General features: G+C 40.9%; 1 protein-coding gene across 18 annotated transcripts in view; it reads right to left on the reverse strand.

Annotated features, from left to right (window-relative positions):
- Positions 1–18844, reverse strand: part of PCDH15 (protocadherin related 15) — a gene marked incomplete at its 3' end in the record, with an annotated part of 626354 nt that overhangs the window by 87182 nt on the left and 520328 nt on the right. For all 18 annotated transcript variants that reach the window (XM_081912931.1, XM_081912944.1, XM_081912932.1 and 15 more), the window contains 2 exons: positions 13542–13682; positions 8442–8554 (listed from right to left, as the gene is read on the reverse strand). In XM_081912931.1, the coding sequence (XP_081769057.1) occupies positions 8442–8554; positions 13542–13682 (254 nt within the window). The remainder of the gene's footprint in view (positions 1–8441; positions 8555–13541; positions 13683–18844) is intronic.

The raw sequence follows: 18844 nt of genomic DNA on the forward strand, positions 1-18844 counted from the left end.
TCTGAAGCACATCTTAGATCACATATTGGTCACCCTGGTTATTTGGCAACAGGAATTTTACGCCTGCTGAACTTCATTTCTGGAAGGAAGAAATATTGCAGCGTCCTTTAGTGTCATACAGGTTGCTTCCAGATCCACAGTGGAAGGGTCCAACTTCTTTGATTTCTTGCGTTCGACCTTGGCGCTCTTCTGTTGCCTCGTCTTCGCCCAAGGAGACACCAGCACCTTGAAACCGTATTTTACGCTGTTTGCCGGTGATGACCTCTCACCTGACCTCAACCCACATTGCAGTTGGAGACATCGCCATATTGATGTGCCCTGGATTACGTCACCTTCCACAGCGGTTCCAGTGTTTCCTGGCACGTTGAAAGGCCATCTTCAACCCTATCGCGTTGGCCCCCCTTCCCCCTGGGAAGCCACCGTTTCTACCACTTATCGTTACAGTTTTGCCGCCTCTTGTCTGGGAAATGAACCTGGCTTTGAAGGATGCCCTCGTCAGACCGGCATCGCTTGGGTTTTGCCCCCCAATAGCGACCATCCCATCTGTGTCACCACGTTTCGTTGGGTTTGGATTTTTGGCTCAGCAATGCACGGAGCAGTACATGAGGCCTATTTACAGCAAATGGGCTCCTGTATCTGCAGGAATGGCTGTGTGGCTTCTCCTGGTTTGTGGTTTTTACATGCCAATAATCGAGCCACGAAATATCACGCAGGTTGCTCGGAAACAGCTATTGGAATAATTTACCATTCTCACCCTTATTGCCCCCCCGAGCAACCAATATGGCATCGTCCTGAGTGGCCCCACAATTCCACTTCACACGGATGGAGCCTCTCCGTGAACTTTGTAAAACGCCGCTTTCGTCGTGCTGCTTTTTTGCAGAAGGCCAGGAGGCCTGAACTTTATCATCAGATTTGGACTAACAATACTTACGTTAGAGACATTAATCATTTTGCTTCTATGCTTAACCTTTCTGATTGTTGGATGTGTATGCATATCCCTCCTCAATCAAAAAGATCTGGCATTCTATTACATGGTATTCCTATAAATGCTTCATATAAGATTAGCAATAATATGAAGGACAATCGCATAAGTTTACCTCCTGTATTTCTATCGCTTGTAGAATTAGCTCCTTATTGTTTTCATTTTAATCACAATAGCAAAAAAATTTTAGGTCATTATCCATATTGTAATTGGACACATGAATACATTAATGGATCTTCTTGTTTTCTTAATGTTACAACCATGAGTGGCAGACCAAAGGTTTTAATTAATAATGTCACAACTTACATGACCTATGAACAACAAGCTGCGTGTAGAGACTTTTATGTTTGGTTCGACTGGATGAGAAAGAGCAGCAGAACTGCATGTTTACTTCAATCTGATTTATGGTTACTTTGTGGCACACGTGCCTACAAAGAAATCCCCTCTGCCTTTTCTGGTACCTGCACGTTAGGTATAGTAGTACCCTTGGTATATAAAATAGATAAGCTCCCAGCGGTCCGTTTGCGTAACAAAAGGGAAGTACTATCACCTATTTCTCAATATACAGGGACGGCCATCTCTAGGTCCCTTCTGCCTTCTTTAGGTGCAGCCATGAATTACCGTGATTTGCATAAATTGGCAAACTGGACAGAAAATTTGTTTAATTCCACCATTTTGGCTTTAAAAATGATTAACAAAAAAATATCAGAAATAAGAAATGTAGTTCTTCAACATCATTATGCTTTAGATGTGATCCTTGCTTCTAAAGGTGGAATTTGTGCCTTAATTCATTCTCATTGCTGCATGTATATAACTGATCAATCGACCAATATCTCTGCTACTATTGATCATATGGAACAAATGATAGCCCATAATCCTTTGAATCCACCTGAAGGTTTTGATCCATGGGAGTGGTTGTCTTCTTGGTTACCTAATGGATTATGGTTAAGAAAAATATTATTGATTGTAATTGCATGTATTGCTGGCTTCATTATGGTGTGTTGTTGCATTCAATGCATACCCTCTTTGATTTCCCAATGCACTGCATGGTGGTACCGACCACGGCCCACCACAGGGGTTACAAGAGGAATTTATGTTGCAAAGTGTAGACGCTTAGGCAATGAAGTGTACGATTTGGACTAATGGTCCCTCTTTTCCTCTAATAATATAAACAAAAAAAGGGGATATGTGGGAAAATGATTGCTTGTACATGAGAGCATGAGCAAAGTTCTTATTGTTACAGGGTGATTTCATAGCTAGAAGCATCCTTGGAGCATGAACAGCGCGTGAACAGCTCGTGCTGTTCTATATGATTGGCTAACGTGGCATGGCCTGATGCTCGCATGGTCTAGTGCGAAGGTTCTTATCTGCTTGCTAGAACAAATTGCTTGGCTTGTACTTTGTATCTTTCTGATTTCACACAATAAAAGCTGTGCTGCATGAGCCCTAGGGGCAGCCATATTTCGGAACCTACTAAGGTGTGAGACTGATTTTTCCTTGAATGCCGAGCAGCAACTCGACAATGGCCCTGCTCCTAAGGTTGCCCAGCTCCTCAGCATCGCCGAGGGGAGGGGTTGTGAGTGGGTCTCGCTTCCTGCCAGCCAATGCGGCTGGCTAGGGGGCGTGGTTTGCTGCTCTTAAGCAAACACAGGACCATGGCTCAGCCTGTTTGTTTCCTGCACCTCCCTCTATTCTCATGCATTCAACACCTGACCTTACTATGGACCTCGGTTGGTCACCTGTTGAAGGGGCCTGGTAGAATTTTTTTCCACTTGGCAGATTGGCACCAGCCACTTGTTTTTTTTTTGCCTACCTCGTAGCAAATCGCCACAACTTTGTAAGGTTTGGTGGTTAGGCATTGGAAAATGCATTGTGTGTTGAAGGGGAGGTTGTGGCCATCACCTACCCATCCCCGTGAAGGGTATTCCATTAAAGGAATCCGGTGGTCATGGTTCCTGTCTGAAGCCCAGGTGGTGGCTAGGGCCATGGCACGACCCTTCGATGACTCTAGGGGAGTTTCCAGTTGATTTCCACCAACATGTTCCCCCTACAGGTTGTTAACCCTTGTATGACTTCCTGCAGGGTGGGCAGGAGTCAAGTATAGTCTGTTCAGATCCAGTGTCTAGGCCCTAAGCCAATACTACTCACATTCTGTAACCAATAAAGTTGTGGCCATTTTTAGCCCATTAACGTAAAATACTGGTGTCCATGTGTCTTATTTCATCAGAAAGTGGGGGACGGGGCCTCAACTCACAAACATGTCTTGGCTTTCTTAAGAATATATTTGCTTTTTTATAAAAAAGTGGTAGTAGGAACCTGTCTCTTTCAGTCATAGTCCCCTTCCAACCCCCCTAAGTATGAAGAATGTGTACATTATAACACGCTGTCATGTCTCATGCCCAACATATGCCAACAGAGGCTCTTATGTGTAACAGAAGATCTTTATCCAGGCATATATAGGCTTGGCAATGGCCACAGTTCAAGAGTCACAATTCAGAAATTCAGGCATCAACCAAGATGTTCAGACCTGGATGGAAACAACAAAGTTGTCCCAACAGTTTCCACGCCCTGCCCATCAAGCTCTTAAATAACAGACTCTGCAGGAATGTCAGGAGTGCAAATGTGTACTCCTCTGAGATGGGTGCTATTTGAAGCTGGATGTTGCATTTGGCAATGAATGCATGTGATCTGCTGGTCACAGGTATGGAGACAGGATATATGTAACTTCAAGCATTTCCCACTTATCAGATGATTGTAAATTGGGGACCCACAAGCACAGAAGAGGAACAGACCTCTCTCCTGCGGTCTGGGGCTTTGGATATTCCTTTCCTAGTGTGGTAAAGAGCCACACTGCAGTGACTTCCATTCATGAATCTAAGAAGAAAAGTGGTCCTAATGTTCACTCTCTGTTCCACTGAGCACCAGAGAATAAAATCATTCTGTTTTAGAGCTCTGTAAAGTTTAGCTGACATATTTTAATTTATAGCATTTCACCTTTGCATGCCTTTGTGCTTGTGTGTGCTGTACCACGTCAGTAAAACATCTGCAATAGGCTGAGCTGCCAACATTCACTGCTTCCAGAAGGCCAATTTAAACTGTTTCTTTTTCTTCTGTGCAATATTATTTGCAAGGTATGTTCAGTGGGATTGTGTGTCTTTTCCTATGCCCCCTCCTTACATTTGTCATATTGGTTCATGAAGTTTTGACCTTTTCAGTGATATTTACCTCAAAAAAAAGATGACAAGGGAGTTTAGGTATTATTACAATGAACCACTGACATGGCCTATTATCCTTAAAGATAAATGTCAAACTTCATTCTGATGGACTTAATGTCATCAGGTGCAATGCATCCTTGTGTAGTCCTTGCAAGGATTCAAAATGAAAGCTAGAAGTCAATATTTTTGTCAGGAATTATTCAGTATCAAAAGAATAGGGGTTCAAACTGCACTCTTTAAATAGCTCTTTAACAATCAAGTATTGCAGCATAGTTGCCAAGATGAATTAGATATGGAAAGGTTATTCTGTACGCCGAAAGACAGTGAAAAGGTGGGATGTGCTGCTAAATAAATAACTAAGAAAAGAAAGAAAGAAAAATGAAGGTGTAAGAATTCTTAAATTTTTATGATAAATTTATACTACAGTGAACACTCAGGTTGCAAACGTGATCTGTGTGGGATGCACGTTTGCAACTCGCAGCATTCACAACCTGCGTCTGCACGTCTGTGCACGCACGTGTTGCGATCTGGCGCTTCTGAGCATGTGCAACCGCTGAAACCCAGAAGTAACCCCTTCCAGTATTTCCGGATTGCGGCGGTCCGTAACCCAAAAAAACGCAACCTGAAGCGGCTGTAAACCGAGGTATGACTGTATTTGTTAAAAATGATTTTGCTGGGGGATGTTTGCCATTAAGAATTTATTCAGCAGCCCCTTCATTTCTTTTGATAATAGTAAGAGCTGAAAAAACTTTTTAAAAACTTCTTTGTGAAGGTCAGAAGAAAGTCTTCCTTTACTGTAGCAGTTGATGCAGAATCTTGCTATGATTACATGCCTCATGTCTTCTGTATTAAACTCCCTTAGGGAGGTGTCCTGAGATTCAGTTATTTGACTTTGAAAGAAGGAGGAGAAAAGAAGTATTATTGTACAGAATCCTCTAAGGAAGAATACTTTGATTTGTTGTGCCTTTTTGAGCATTCTAAAGAGAAAGTCCTGCTAGTGAAAATGCTTTGGTTTGTGAGAGCAAAAGATGTTCTTGGGATCATTATACTCAAGTGGGGCCCATACAGAAAATGAACAGGAAAGAGATGAAATGGCTGGAAAGATATTGGCTTGGTTCTCACACAGTGCTAAGCCATGGTTTGTTGAACTATGAGTTAACCATGAATTGTATCACAGATAAATCAAGCAAGCCATGGTTTGTTTCTCAAAACTTTGGTTTGTTTCACCGCCATGGTTTGTGTCTGTGGTGGGATGGCCATACAAATGATGATTAAGTAAGGGTGCTGGGTTCAAACGTAATACAATCCACAGTTAAACAAGGATCATGGTTTCTTGGTAATAAATAAGAAAGCATAGTTAAGCTGTTGGGTTAATAAATAACATTAGTGTTTAATGCAAAACTAGCTTTTCTTGAACCACCGTGGTGCTTATCCAGAGGAAACCTTAACCAGCAAGAGAAAAATACACGAGCTCTCTTAGGATACTGACATCAAGGCTACCTTTATACATAGGCAAGACAAGGGTCTAGTATTTACAAAACCATCTTCTTTAGAAAGCATGGATTGCTGTCTGGCTGCTACATTGTCAAGGCTGACAATGTTTACTGCATTTTTTTAGCTGTGGTGTGAACACAGCTTCATAGTTTATACCACAGATGTACATGCAGGCAAGATGAATGGTGAAATAACAATTCGCTTCCCATGCTGAGGAAGTCAATCTTGTCCACTCCATTGTGTGCCAAGTAGGTTGATTAACTTTAAAATATTGTTTAAATAGGCACATACACGTTTCTGTGTATAAACACTCACACTTTACATTGCAGAAGGAAATTTAGTAAGATTTCAAACTGTTTACAAAACTGCACAGACAGAACTGACAGCAGAACACACACACACACACACACACACACACACACACACTTTAAGGATAGTAAAAGCAAAGTGCTTCTCTCCTTTTGAAAGGTTAACATCTGTCTTCACTCAAACTGTCTCCTTAACTGTTATGTACAACTAATTTCTCAGTCACAGTTTTATCTTACCCTATATGGCACATGCCTGGAAATAGAAACAGAGCAGAGAGGAGAACATTCTGGTCAGTCAAGATCATTCTTGTGAATTAGAAATCTGTGCACTGGATCATGCTTATAGAAAGAAAGGTCATGTTGCAACAACATCAACTGAACACTGTGACCTTTGGTATTTCACTTTTTCTGCAAGAAATAAAGCCCTTAACAGAAAGTTAGTGTTCCTTAACAACAGACCAATTTCCCAAAATGGAGCCTAGGGTTTACTTTGCTGTTTCAATGCATTTGAAAGATGTGACTATTTTCCTTTACTTGACATAAAATGCTTGAACACCTGTTAAATGTGCCCACAGGCAATACTTAATAGCTATTGATTGCACTCTTTAGCTAGCAATTTATTGCCTACAATTGCAGTCCATGGCTATTAACTATGACTTTCTAGTTGTGTAAGAGGACAAGATATGCATTAATTAACAAAAATCCAAGGTACCTTTGATCTTTTACTTTTTTAAAAAGGGTAATTAATCACAAGAGGATGCCATTTCTAAACACACACACACACACAACCAGATATTAATTTAACTATTTCTGCTTTAGCTTTAATTTCACATCTGGCCTTTGCACATTTTATAATGCTAGAAAGAGTTAGAAGGACTTCTGCGTTCCTTTCCCCCAGAAAGATTCCTTTTTTTTAACTTCAAATTAATTTTGCACATGTACAGATTACAGTCACAGCGATGCTAAAAACATGCCACTGTCAAATTCTGAATGAATCCATAAGCAGCAGAGCACATCATTTAATGAACTCATCTTCTTTGTTAAAGCACCCAATTATCCAAATGCTGTACATAGCCTGCTGATGTGTCCATGCCTACCAGTTCCTGTGTAAATTGTGTAACTTATTTGCCAGTGATTCACATAGCTAGAATCATAGGCAAATAAGTGTCCAATGCCATACAAGCCATGCAGGTATATGAAAAATGGATCAATGGAAAAGCAGCTATATTCAGAATTAACAATACAGCACAATAGGGATCTTTCTTATAATTCCCTGCAACCTAGCATAACAACTCTACTCCTCACATGCTTTAGCTTCAATCAACAAATCATTTTATTTCTCTGCTTGCTCTGACACATCCTATTAACTATCCCAGAATTATGTCCCTCTCGTTGCATAATTGTTCTGGTTATGCTTTGTTCTAGATGTTTTGAGCATAACATACATGGCAAAGTGGTATATAAATGAAGTGGCTATGAAAATAATGCCATTACATTTTTGAATGGTTTCATGGTAAATAAGAGAACAATGCAATCACTTCAGTTTAGCAGCTCTAGTTTTGTGGTAAGAGATCTGAGGTGGACCTGGAGTCTCAGCATAAGCAGACATTGGACCTTTGATGTCATGGAATGTCTGGGTAGCTCAGCTGGTTACAGCATGGTGCTGATAACACCAAGTTTGCAGGTTCGATTGCCATATGGGAGAGCTACATATTCCTGCATTGCAGAGGGTTGGACAAAATGATCCTCTAGGTCCCTCCCAACTCTACAATTCTATGATCCTTTCTATACATTAAGGGGAGCCATAAAAGGGTACATAATCCAATTATAAGCCCTTCATATCTGTGTAACTGTCCATCAGTGAACTGAAGAATGAATGCAACCAATTAAATAAAACCAGCCAGATGAACGAGACACAGGTAGTTGTCATTAACGTATAACATTTAACTACACAAGACTGTGTCCAGCTGAGCCATAGGCAGAGTAGACCCAGTGGGTTTAAGTTAGCTAAATTCATTTGTTTCAATGGGTCTGCTATATGACTTAAGTTGGATACAATCCACATGCCTGACAAGGAAATCGCTGTTTATTTCTTGGTGCTAACTTTGCTTCCTGATTACATTATACTTTTCACAGCCTACATAATGACAGAGTTCAAATAATAGTTTCTTTCTCCTCCCCTCACATTTCCCTTTAGCAATATTGATGATATTTTAAATATTTATTCCTTACATTTACATACCGCCTTTATCTTCCAAGGATTTCAAGGTGATATGCATGGCTCTCCTCCCCCCATTTCATTGTCACAGCAACCCTGTGGTTAGGCTAAGAGATGGTGCCTGGCCCAAGGTCGCCCAGTGAGCTCCATCCTCTCCCAGGTCATAGTCCAACACTCTAACCATTATCCCACATGTAATGGTAGAAATGGGAGACATACTATACCTGTATTCATCCTGGGTAAACCTTGGAATTACTGAGGGTTGCAATACTGAAATTTCTACAGTGGTGGTGTTGAACTTCACAGGATCCCCATCATCATAGGCAATGACCACGAGCTATCAAGCACACAAACATAGTGAAGATCAATTCCAGTCTTACACACAGTCATATTACATGCCATTTGGCTTCTGGTAGAAGTAGCCAGCTACAAGCTTTGCAGGTCTCCAGAAAACTCTTAATTCCTTCATCACGGACTAGCCAATTTTATTATTATTATCTTTAATATTTTTATTGAGATTTTGTAATTGCAAATATCAAATATCACATACCATTATCCAATCCTACCTTACCATTACATTTACAATCCTCTCCCTCCCCACCTGACTTCCCTCAACTTCCCCTTCTGGTTTGTTACATTGTTATATTCTACATGTATATATACTATTGAATGTTGTTACATTATCATCCTCTATGTTTAAATTCAATAAAGTTGTGAAAGTTTATTCAAATCCTGCCAGTGAGTCCATTTCCTTTTGTTGTTTCTGCACAGACTAGCCAACTCTTTAGGTGTGATGATGATGTGCTCAGGTGACTGCATCACTGCAAAGCACTCTGAATTTCTTTTGCTGTCAGATTTGCAGCATTTGATTTTTTTTTAATGAACTTACTCACTTTTGTTTAAAGGCAAAAATAACATTGAAATAAAAAATGAGTAGCAAGACAAACAAACAAAACAAAAGTTTTTTTAAAAGCCTGTTTGGAACCCAAAGTGCAATTCTAACTCTTTAACCCTAAAGCTTAATCCTATAAATATTCTGAACCACAGTGAAATATTAAAGTATATTATGCAAAAAAGAAAAGAAAAAGTGGAAGGACTTTAATTAGGGGTGTGCTGCAGTCCCCAGGGAAGTTTCGCTAGTCTTACTGAAAAGATTTTCAATTCCCTAAAAGTTATTTGGATCTTTCACCACAGGTGTTTGAACCTCAAAACAACTCTAGAAAGCTCAGGGAAATAAGTAAATAAATAAATACTAGTTCATAAATTTCCAAACAGAGAATCCAGAAACCAACAGCTTTTGCTCCATTCCAGATGTGTGCTTTGTTGTTGCATATTATTCATTCATTCATTCATTCATTCATTCATTCATTGAATTTGTATACTGCCCTTCATCCAAAGATCTCAGGGTGTTTCGTAGCATAAAATACAGAATAAAACCATGGCATATACAATATACATATATACACTATAGTTGATATAGGCTACCCAATTCATTGTAATGGAGGCAGCAGATCTGCAGTCTTCACTGGCATGGAATGAGAAGCTCTTGTGGGCAAGGAAGCTCTGTGTAAAAGAGCTTATGCAAAATCTGTTGTAGTCTATTACATTTTTGAAGCAAAGCATTCAATTTTACATTCACTACTTCCTGAGCACAATTATTTGAATCACTGCAGACAGCAAATACTAGGATAACAAGATAATGTGTGTAAATTATACTGGCATTATTGTATCTCAAAACTTGGTTTCTAGTGTTTTTTACATAGATGCAAATGATGAAGAGATTTAACATTAGTATCATTCTGTCTTCTCAAAATTTTATTTTAGAACTAATGTGCAGTACAATCCTACGCCTATTTACTTCCTACTAAGCATACAATCCTGTGGATATTTACTCCCTAGTAAGAATATTTAGGATTGGAACTTAAATTATTGAAAGGTACACGTCTGCAATCTTTGATGGTCCCAGAATAATTTAATGGATTATTCATGGCAACATTTTCCTGAAGCAGAGGTATCAAGATGCCTAAAACCCATTAAACACATTCCTTCTACTTATAAAAAATGAAGCGACTTCACTTTATGTCATAGTTTCACACACACATATAAGCAAATAAGCTAGAAAACCATGGCAAGCAGATGGTGTTTTTCAAGAAGACAGATGAGTGGGTTAAAGTACACAGACTCATTGAGATACCTTTTTGGGGGTTGCTGGCATGTTTTTCAATTAAGAAAATGTGTGATTAAAAAGGAACTGCTTTAACCCAACATATCAGAGAAGAATAATTAATTATCATAACTTGAACTAGTATTTTCTTCAGGGAATATATATATATATATATATATATATATATATATATATATATATATATATATTTGCTTTCGTAGATTTTCACGGGTACAGGAATGCAGGTTTTGGTGTCCTCGGGTGTCTTCCCGTGTAAAAGTTGGGGTGTCTATGCGACGTTTCGACGAGGTCTCACTCGTCATCTTCAGGCTGGTGCTTTCGGCTTCTTGTTACTGGAACAGAGCAGGATCTCAGTGTTTTAGTTCCTATAAATACTGTTGAGGGGGTGTGGTGTATAGCCTCCAATGTTCTGGGCAGAGAGGAAGTTCCCAGGCTAGTGTGCCTTTTCTTCTTTTGTTCCTTAATTACTTGAGGGATTTCTTGCTAAAGTCTTTGTGTCTTGACCTCTTGAACTTTGTGAAGAGTTTTTCTGAGAAGATGGCTGTACTGCACTTAGTTGTGCTCTGGCTTGGCTTCGTGTATAGGGGCGAGCTGTGGTTTTGTGGCCTGTGTCAGCCAGATCTGTGTAGGGATTGCAGGGGGGTGCAGCATCCGGAGGTGCCTCCATGGTTTGGCTACTGGATGGTGTCTGTAATTTATCTGTGGAGAGGGTCTGGGTTTGGGTCTGGTGTGGTTGATTGGTGATGGCGTTCTGTGTGCCTCTGGATCTGGTGTCAGTTTTTGTGGGGAGGGCTAATTTCCAGATGTCTGGCAAGCGGGATGTGTCGTCACGCTTGTTCATGTTGTGAGGGTGTTTCTCTATCTCGATGGCTTCCATGATTATTCTCTTGTGGTGATGTTCCATGTTAAAGAGCAATTTGGAATCTGCAAAATTAATTTCGTGTCCTGTTTCTTTCATGTGTTGCAAAAGGCTGTTTTGATATTGTGTTTATGGAGGATTTTGCTAATTTTATCTGTAGTGCCCTTGATATAAGGCAGGAGGGCCATGCCATTGTTTTCTTCTGTGTCTTGGTTTTTGGGGGGTGTTTCTTTTTGGATTAGCTTCGTAACCCTGTTTTGCTGGTATCCATTGGCAATTAACACATTTGAGAGATTCTGTAACTCAGTTGTCAAGTGGTCTTTGTCAGCCAGGCGTATATATACACATATATATGCAGGTTTTGGTGTCCTCGGGTGTCTTCCCGTGTAAAAGTTGGGGTGTCTAGGCGACGTTTCGACGAGGTCTCACTCGTCATCTTCAGGCTGGTGCTTTCGGCTTCTTGTTACTGGAACAGAGCAGGATCTCAGTGTTTGAGTTCTTATAAATACTGTTGAGGGGGTGTGGTGTATAGCCTCCAATGTTCTGGGCAGAGAGGAAGTTCCCAGGCTAGTGTGCCTTTTCTTCTTTTGTTCCTTAATTACTTGAGGGATATCCTGAGTGATTTCTTGAGTGATATCCTGAGTACCACTTAGGTGGGTCATTAGGTGTGGATTAGATAAAATTAGCAAAATCCTCCATAAACACAATATCAAAACAGCCTTTTGCACCAACCAAAAAATAGCCAATATCCTCAGAAACCCCAAGGATAAAATCCAGTTGGAAAACCAAGGGGTCTATGAAATACCCTGCAAAGTCTGCCCAGCCACGTACATTGGACAAACAAACAGACGAATAAATGCACGTATCGCAGAACACAAGAATGCCGTCAAAAAAGAAGAAAAAACTTCCTCTCTTTTCCAACACATGAAAGAAACAGGACACGAAATTAATTTTGCAGATTCCAAATTGCTCTTTAACATGGAACATCACCACAAGAGAATAATCATGGAAGCCATCGAGATAGAGAAACACCCTCACAACATGAACAAGCGTGACGACACATCCCGCTTGCCAGACATCTGGAAATTAGCCCTCCCCACAAAAACTGACACCAGATCCAGAGGCACACAGAACGCCATCACCAATCAACCACACCAGACCCAAACCCAGACCCTCTCCACAGATAAATTACAGACACCATCCAGTAGCCAAACCATGGAGGCACCTCCGGATGCTGCACCCCCCTGCAATCCCTACACAGATCTGGCTGACACAAGCCACAAAACCACAGCTCGCCCCTATACACGAAGCCAAGCCAGAGCACAACTAAGTGCAGTATAGCCATCTTCTCAGAAAAACTCTTCACAAAGTTCAAGAGGTCAAGACACAAAGACTTTAGCAACTAATCCACACCTAATGACCCACCTAAGTGGTACTCAGGATATCACTCAAGAAATCACTCAGGATATCCCTCAAGTAATTAAGGAACAAAAGAAGAAAAGGCACACTAGCCTGGGAACTTCCTCTCTGCCCAGAACATTGGAGGCTATACACCACACCCCCTCAACAGTATTTATAAGAACTCAAACACTGAGATCCTGCTCTGTTCCAGTAACAAGAAGCCGAAAGCACCAGCCTGAAGATGACGAGTGAGACCTCGTCGAAACGTCGCCTAGACACCCCAACTTTTACACGGGAAGACACCCGAGGACACCAAAACCTGCATTCCTGTACCCGTGAAAATCTACGAAAGCACACATATATATATATATACACTCATCCCGCAAATTACACTGAATTCGATTTTCTGTAAAATGATGCATTATAATCTGAGCTTTTAAAGCTGCAGCATCAACTGAAATCCTAACAGACAAATGCAAACGGAGTTGCAAACATTAATTAACTTAATGGATCTCCTCAACCAGCAACTGTCAGTACAAAGCTTTGATAACAAGGAAAAGTAAAAGAGAATAAGAATAAGAACTGCAGGCACCCCCTTCCTCATTTTATACATATTTGCCTGAGTGTAGATCCCTCTGATTTAATTGAAGATTGTTTCAAACTGAGCAGCTTGGAGACACTGCAGCAGAATCTGTGATTGCTTATCCCTAGTGAAAACCCAGCACTGGCTCTGATTTAATTTGTCTTTCTTTTTGCGTCCATTCAGTGGGATTGTGGAAGACCAGAAAAAAATGCTAGGTAGTGTGATGGAGCCCTCAGGCTGGGGGATAGCCACTCCAGTGCAAAAACATATTAAAGTGCATATGTGGATGTTATTACCTTAAATAATGTACTGGGCTCTTCATTAAGGTTCACACGAGTAACCACACGTCCAGAATCTTCTTCGACATCAAAGATACTTGCACTGTAAGGGAACTGGACCACATCCACTTTATATCTCACCCAACTTGCTGGTGTCCCCTATAAGAAAAACACACGTTGGTTATTGTATACGGCATGGGCTGGAAAAGAAAACCTAAATGTTAAAACACAACCCAATATTATTATGTTGGCATTTGGGGGGGGAAAAAACAGTCAAAACTACAGGATCAACAGCAACCTGCCCACTGACAAGGAAGAGCCAGGGCCACAGAGGGGAAAAACATTTAGCACATTGGTTACTGATCTCACGACAAAGGGATGTTACTTTGGAGACCCATTTACAACACAAAAATCATGGGGGAAGTCACCTCGTCAAAAATTATCAAGGCTTCTGATACTAGAACGGAATTACACTTTCAGTCCATTTTGAAATATTCTGGTCCAAGCAAAAGAGCTTTTTAAGTCTGAAACTATGCAACACCTGTAATTAATGTATCTCATTATATTCATAATTCTTAAGTTGAATGTACCACTTGTACTAATGTTATACTGTGGTCTGCAGTATGCTATGGGGGGGGCTTGAGATAATAAGGCAAATACTAGAGGTATTTTCTAAAACAAAGAGTGGCAAGTGGTGAATTAAATTTAACTCCCTTTGGATTCTAATGGTAGCAGTACGAAACTCACATTATGCAGGAAAACTGGGAGTCCATGCCAATGCCTATTCCATGCAATGGGAAGGTTTGCCTATCACTAATATGTTCAATAATAATAATAATACTTTTTATTTATACCCCGCCCTCCCCGGCAAAAACCGGGCTCAGAGCAGCTAACATCAAATGTTTAACACATTAACATAAAATCAGGCAATCAATTAAAATACATCCTGAAATCAGATCAGGATCAGAGTAAAATCCAGTCAGATGGTAAGCCACAGATTAGGGTTGGGGACCTTAAATGCTCACCAGGCCCAACTGTTTATGCTGATCTTATATGAGCCTGTGAGAAAAAGTTGGGAGGCCACTTTCATGCAAGTTCTTGTGGGGGAAAGGGGAGTCAGACTGAACCCCAACCAAAGGCCTGGCAGAACAGCTCCAACTTTCAGGCCTTGTGGAAAGATGTCAAATCCCGCAGGGCCCTGGTCTCTTGTGACAGAGCGTTCCACCAGGCCAGGGCCGGCGTTCGTGTTATTCAGCTGAGGTGTCAGTTGGATCGTGAAGCAAAACCTTTACTGATGCAATTTTCTACTTTTCCCTTTGTAAGTAAGCAACTGGTTTAGTTGTTTTCAATCTTTATTATCCCTGTGCTGTTTTCCCTGTGAGTAAATTCATTGTTATACTTATTGATGGTTATGAGATGGCAAGCATCAATGAATATGTGATCAATAACAACAAAACTATTTTGCATCATATTAGTAAACGCAGCTTGTGGCAACCAATCATGTTAATGAAAACGTCAGTGAAAATTGGTATTTGATGTTTTGTGTTATTAAGAAAGATGTAGACATTTAAATGGAATCTGGTTGCATTTAGGTAATAAGACAACCTTTTGTTTCTTTTGCAAAACTGATCGTGAATTTTGGAAGTGAATCATATAGAGCATGACCACCAACCAACCAGCCAATTCACTGATTTATTTATTGCTTTATTTTAGGGACAGAGAACCTATAGCTCTCAAGATGCTGCTGGACTTCCATCAGCCAAAGCCAGCACTGCCAATAGCCAGGGATTATGGGGGTTGTAGTCCAACAACATCAGGGACACGGGTGGTGCTGTGGGTTAAACCACAGAGCCTAGGACTTGCCAATCAGGTCAGCAGTTCGAATCCCCACAGCGGGGTGAGCTCCCGTTGCTCAGTCCCTGCTCCTGCCAACCTAGCAGTACGAAAGCACTTCAAAGTGCAAGTAGATAAATAGGTACCACTCCAACGGGAAGGTAAACGGCGTTTCCGTGTGCTGCTCTGGTTCGCCAGAAGCGGCTTAGTCATGCTGGCCACATGACCTGGAAACTGTACGCCGGCTCCCTTGGCTAATAAAGCGAGATGAGCGCCGCAACCCCAGAGTCAGCCAGGACTGGACCTAATGGTCAGGGGTCCCTTTACCTTTACCTAGTCCAACAACACCTGGAAGGTCACAGACACTTCATCCCTGTTTTGATTTCAGGGTGCTTTATATCCCCCCCCAATACAACACAGGCATTAATTCACATCATGGAGGTGAAACAGAGAAAGGCGATTGGGAGGGCCAAGTCCAAACCATTTTGCTGAAAGCAGTCAGAGGAATGTGCCCCCTTCGTGCCATAACAGAGAATGCTGAAGTACACATTTGGAGAATACACAACCATTTAGCCAGGTATGGGATCTATAGGGAATAGGTATCATAAAGCTGGCACACTGGAAGGGCCTGGAACGAGTTTTAAAAGTCATATGCAGATCCAATATTTGTAGAACAATCACAGCTGAGTTGGGACACGCAACGTTTTATTTTATTAAATGCTATGCCATGGCACAGTGTTGTTCCCACTGGGTTATCCTCAGTGTGGAAAGCCACCAGGCTGCTCCTGCTTATAGAAGTTCACTTGTGCATGAAAGGCAGAAACCCTTTTTCAAAAGAATGACAGGAACACTCTCTTGCATTGTATCTCCACCAGTGGTTCGCAAACTCCCCCACCAACCCACGGATCACTTGAAAAGTGCTCTAGGTTCTTGGTGGATCACTTAATGATTTTTTTGGCCTGTTGTAGCCATTGTAGATGCTAGAGATACTGTATGATTCTTAATTGCATTTTTATAGACATCTTGTGGACCACCTGTATGAAGCTCATAGATGTGGTTTATGAGACTTGCAGACCACAGTTTGGGAACCCCTGACCTACATGGTACTCCCCTGGCAAGTTTAGAAACTTCTCACAGTCTCCCTGAAAGCCCCTACAAGTTCATGGGTGATGAATGGTTCCATGAAACTCACTTTCTCCTCAGTCACATCTAGAACCAGATTTTCATACAAACGCTTCAGTTTCAGAGTTGTTTGTTTAGCACCACTGACACTTATGGGCCCCACATATGCTGCTTACATTCCATATGGAAAATTAGTGTTGAGAGGGGTTTTTTGTATCACTTTTCATCTTATTATTTACAAAATCCTCACAGGAATAGCTATTATAACGTGTGCTACCTCATCACTGTCATATCCTGTCCTCACTAAAACATAACACGCCATTCCTGACATCGCATTCTCTTGTCACCATGTGAGGTGCCAGATGCTTCGAGGTCAGTCAGAAACTGCAGCCACCAGGGAATTTTTTTGCTGTCATCAAGAAATCCTCAGAGAAGCAGATTGGAATTATTGTCCCATCAGAAGGGTAAAGCCCCGGGATTTGATTAATTCTGCACACACCGTCAAAAACATACTAAAATTATTAGTAGCAAGAGGAGCTAATAGAAAGACAAATGTTTAACAATTTTGCAGAGTCTCCCCCCCATGCCATCTCCTGTAAATCAGAATACAAAACTGATTACAAGGATTTTTAGGTATGTGTGTTAATTACTGTAAGTTCATAAACAATATGTCCTAGAGACAGGAGCTGCTGAAGCAACTGTATATGCAAGCTATGCAACACATATGTCTTTGTGTGTGGTTGTTTTGCTTTTCAGTGGTTTCCATCCTCTATGTGTGGCTTTTCTATGTCATTCTATAGGACCTCATTTACCTTCTGGGCAACGTTCTGAGGACCTTATGTCAGTGGTGGACAGAGGCAATACTAGGCAGATCAATTACTGTAAATTTTACTTGAGCAATTTCCTTCTGTTATGGAGACCTTGTTTATTGTTGTTGAGCTTTTCTTCTTTTTTTACAAAAACATCAAAAGAACACTGGCCACAGAGAGTACAAATTTAGCTGTGTTTTCTTTCACGGAGTACAAATTTAGCTGTGTTTTCTTTCACGGAGAAGAGATTCTGCTTCATGAGATGGCTCCTGCATGCCATAATGAGGTATGATGACTATTCACCAAGTCTTCCCACTTGACTTGGCTTCTGCAAGTTTGCTTATTATATGGTTGATTCATATAAGCCTTCTGCAAATCAGCTGCCTGAATTCTGTATCACAGACAAGGTAAACTAAATCAATGCACTATGGTTTTTTTCTAGACTTACATGTTAAAGTTCACTATATCAAACCTTGTCGGTGATACTGCAGCCTCAGAAGAAAATAAATTACATCCTAAACATGCCATTTCCAGGAAGGGGAAAGAGAACTACCATCCAATGCTGCTTAACGGGAGGCTCTGAAATCAAACTATATATGACTTTCCATTCCGCATGGGTGTAAATTGAGAAAGGCAACTCAAAGAATGGCAGTAATTCCATATATTGAAATTCTACCGCATATATAGAAGAGAAAAGAGACAGATCAGGAGACATGGAAAGCAACTTGTTCTCTCTTCTAACAATTCCAGAGTTAATGTGATGAGCCTTCAGAACTCTGATCAGTTCCTTGTGGTGAATTGCAACCCCCAAAAGTATTTGGAAGATGGGTCTGATTAACATTTTGCAGGCTCTGGCTCAGCTTGCAGAAATGATACAACATTTCAATAGAAGGCACATGATGGCTTCCTACAGGGCATTCCAAAGAGGCCATTTGTTCTCTCATTGGTTTATTACTGCTGGTACTTCTTCTCTTTGTGCATTGAATATGAAGGTCTGAGAGAAAACGTAGGAAGCTGCCTAGAGTCAGACCACTGGCCCATCTAGTTCAGAATTGTCTACACTGAATGGCAACAGCTATCCAGGGTTTCAGGAAGTGGTCCCTCCCAGCTTTGCCTGGATATACCAGGGACTGAACCTGGGACCCACTGCATGCATGCTGGGTGCTCAACCACTGGTTCTTCCTCAGCAGTTAACATTTTACTGCATACTTTTACATGTCAGGAGAGATGGGGTGGAACCCGAATACACAGGCATACTGAGGGTAGGGTGAGCACATGTACATTTTGTGAACACCTAAAAAGGGCTTCTAATGTACCAGAATTTAAGAAATCATATATTACTGGAATAGGTAATTTTTAGATCATTCAAACATAAGGTATTCCAATGAGATCAGAAGGCACTAAGACGATTATATTCTTAATGTCAGGCGGAAACCTGATTTAATAATGTTTTTACAAAATATAATTAGCAAGAAATTACTCAAACCCAGATAATGTGGTTCAGAATAGCAACAATCACACTCTGTTCCAATGACTAAAACCTACAATTATCATTAA

This window comes from Podarcis melisellensis (genome assembly GCF_964234715.1).
Source record: "Podarcis melisellensis genome assembly, chromosome: 5".
NCBI lineage: Eukaryota > Metazoa > Chordata > Lepidosauria > Squamata > Lacertidae > Podarcis > Podarcis melisellensis.